Source organism: Halictus rubicundus, chromosome 7, assembly GCF_050948215.1.
Source record: "Halictus rubicundus isolate RS-2024b chromosome 7, iyHalRubi1_principal, whole genome shotgun sequence".
Classification (NCBI taxonomy): Eukaryota; Metazoa; Arthropoda; class Insecta; order Hymenoptera; family Halictidae; genus Halictus; species Halictus rubicundus.
The window spans coordinates 18,868,589-18,871,633 of record NC_135155.1 but is presented as its reverse complement, the minus strand read 5'-3'; the positions used below and the strand labels follow the sequence as shown (position 1 = coordinate 18,871,633).

The following is a 3,045-nucleotide window of genomic DNA, read 5'->3' as shown; positions in this document are numbered from 1 at the left end:
AAAAGAAATTAAAGATATCTAAAAGATAATTCTAAAACCTAAACTTGCCATTGCTGTTGAATAATTAAGAAACACTGAACTGTGAATCATGAACGTCTCCATAACGTTGTTCATTCAAAAAAATAAAAACAGGTGAAATTCAAACCAAGGTCACAAGTAATGAAACGAAAGAGCGGCAATTGTAAATCTTTTGTCATTCGGCCAGGAAAAAATTTCAGAAGCCTTTGAAAACAGCGTTTAGGAACGTTGCGACTGTTTCTGTGGAAAATCAGTGTAACTTGAAGGATTTTCTTCGGGGACCTCGATCAAACAGAAAATTTATCGCCAACGAATTTCGGATAAACTTACGTACAAGGCAAACCAGAGACTGAGCATTCGGCTGTCCGCAGGGCAACCGTTTTATTACGCTGAATAGTTGCATTTGGTATGCAACGCGCGATGCGCCGACTGTGTTTTACTGCGTCACAGATCATGTTTTCAAGCGACAGTGCGTACTTCCCCGGTTTATATTTTCCTCAACGGCGGCCGTGACATTAACGTGCCCGCAGCGGTCGATCCGAATCAGTATAAAAGCCGCGCACCGCGGTGACCAGGCATAGTAACTGTTCAAATTTTCAGCAAGATGAGAGTCCTGCTCGGTTCGACAGTATTCGCGGCTTTGCTGGTCTCTTGCTTCGCAGTCTGTCTTCCAGGATTAAATAACCAGGACCATTGGTACCACTGCGAGGAAGTGAACGACTTGGCAGACGTAAGTTTCGATCTTGTTCTAATTGCAATGTTCGATACACTGTTCATCAAAATAATTTCTCAACGTCTGAAACGAACGTTTGAATTTGCGAAGTTTTCGGAACAAAAAAGTATGCTCATTTCCCCCCCCCCTCCCCCCATTACGTAGTGGACAAAATTTTGCTGAGAAAAACGAACGAATGGGTTTCGATCGTAGAAGGATCGAGCTTTAAAATGAGACCAGAGCGAATGTTCTACGACGTTTTTTCATGAAGTTACATAATTTTAAATATGGACAATTTTTTAACGAAAGTGATACAATTTGTACATCGAAGACATCTTGCGCTTTAGTTATGCATAATGCAATAGTTGTACAATTCTCACATGTATAGTAGTATTCTGTAGGCCCTCCTGAACAGAATGATGTAGTTTACTATCACATTAGGACTACGCAACTGATAGGTCTAAGTAATGGTTAAAGTGAAAAGGACGAAGGTGCGTCTTTGCGTATATTTTGCGATTAATTACGTAACAGAAGGAATCTTTGGTAGAGGTTTGAAATCGCTTGTCGTTTCCAAATTATTTCGCAAAGTAGTCTATCACCCAGATTTTCTGTTCTTTGAAACTCTGGGATTACATCATATTTCTTTGAAAGACCTAATGTTCAACTGAACAAAATCTATAAAATCTATAGAAAAGAAGTGTGGCCACTAAAAGCTTCGAATAAACAGTTACAGGTACTGCCGACTGCAAAAGGAATCAGTATAACAAATTCGAATATCAGTAGGATAAAAACGGACGCGTTCAAGAAGTACTCGGGATCGTTGTTGGAATTGAACATAACCGGATGCGGAATAGAGGAGATAGAGCCCGACGCGTTCAGAGGTTTGGCGAAGTTGGAAGTGCTCGGTTTGGTGAATAATAAAATCCGGAAGATCGATGCCTCGTGGATCAGGGGATTACCAAATCTGAAGTCGTTGAGCATCTGGCGGAACCGTATCGCCGCCATAGACGAGGAGTTTTACGAGCTGTTGCCCGAGCTGAAAGTTTGGGACATAGCTTACAACGAGCTGAACGAGTGTCTGTCGCCGGAGTTGCTGAAGAAACTGACGAAACTGCGAAGAATCTTGATCGCTGGGAATCCGTGGTCCTTTCGGTGTCGTTCGCCGATGACTTGGTACCTAGGCAGCAACCATATCCGTTTCATCAAGGACTGGAGCATCAGCGATTTGTTGATCGAGGAATGTATAGCTCACGAACCCGGCGCCGAGGAGGACGACGCCATCTTGAATAAATGCGTAGATCGCAAGGTGGGCTCTTCGGATACGTTGCCGTACGATGTTGCTGGCTTGAACGAACAGGTCCGCGAACTGAGCAAGAGAGTTGCCGTTCTCGAAGCTGACGTTGCGACATTGAAAAAGTCGAACGTTTAACACATTTTGCATAAATCTTTCAATGACTGGCAAAGTTTGGGACACCGGGGTCGAAAGTAACAATTTATTGCATACAAACTATTGAGCTTACAATAAAAATTTGTATACCAAAATTTTACCTAGTTATCTGACGTTATTTAACCACGGGATCTTTTGCTTGCAACAAGCAACGTTCGCAATTGTGTTGCTTAGTGCGCTCTTCATATGCAGTTTTCAAGTTTTACGTACATACATAGGTATACTTTTTAAAATATTTTCAAAAAGAAAACATGATACAGTGATTTCTCTATATATTTCGCCAAGGCCTGGATGATAAACGTCGCGGAATTATCCCCACTACCTCGGGGTATACCCCGTGTGGGGTCACGAAGCTCAAGAGGTAAACATAGCGCGTTTATGTCGCTGGCAAGTCCCGTGTTGTTGACATATATCGAGAATTCACTGTACTTTGTTCGCAACGTACAATACACTCGACTGTTACAAAAATTGTCATTATAGAAAAACCAATTTTTCAGCATAAATAACCTCAGAAGCCCCCTCCCCCCTGAGAGATGTTGGATGATGATCCTAAAACATTTCGAGCTGAAAGTCCCTGACAGGTAGCCGGGTGGCCGATTATGAACAGAAGGGTTAGAAATGCTCGAAAAGCGGCCCGAGGCCGGTGACCGAGATCCGATCGCCGATTCAAGAATTCGCGTTGCGGGTCTCGTTAGCGAGTCGAATCCGACAGTGGGGATCGTTGGCGAGGGAGGGGAGGTGGAGGAGGGGAGCACACTTATCTGTGCACGTCGGCGGTGCCGGGTAAACGGTTTTCAACGGTGCAACAGACAGTTCCACACACATCGTGTCGGAACTGTCTACTCCCGGTTTCGTTGCTGGCCCGATA

At 43.7% G+C, this 3,045-nt stretch overlaps 1 protein-coding gene across 1 annotated transcript; it reads left to right on the top strand.

Moving 5' to 3' along the window:
* The first annotated feature begins 574 nt into the window (after positions 1–574).
* LOC143355804 (uncharacterized) lies at positions 575–2,272 on the top strand. Its single transcript, XM_076790927.1, has 2 exons — positions 575–748; positions 1,458–2,272. The coding sequence occupies exons 1-2, from the start codon at positions 623–625 to the stop codon at positions 2,157–2,159; spliced, it is 828 nt and encodes a 275-aa protein (XP_076647042.1). The 5' UTR covers positions 575–622; the 3' UTR covers positions 2,160–2,272.
* Positions 2,273–3,045: the final 773 nt, after the last annotated feature.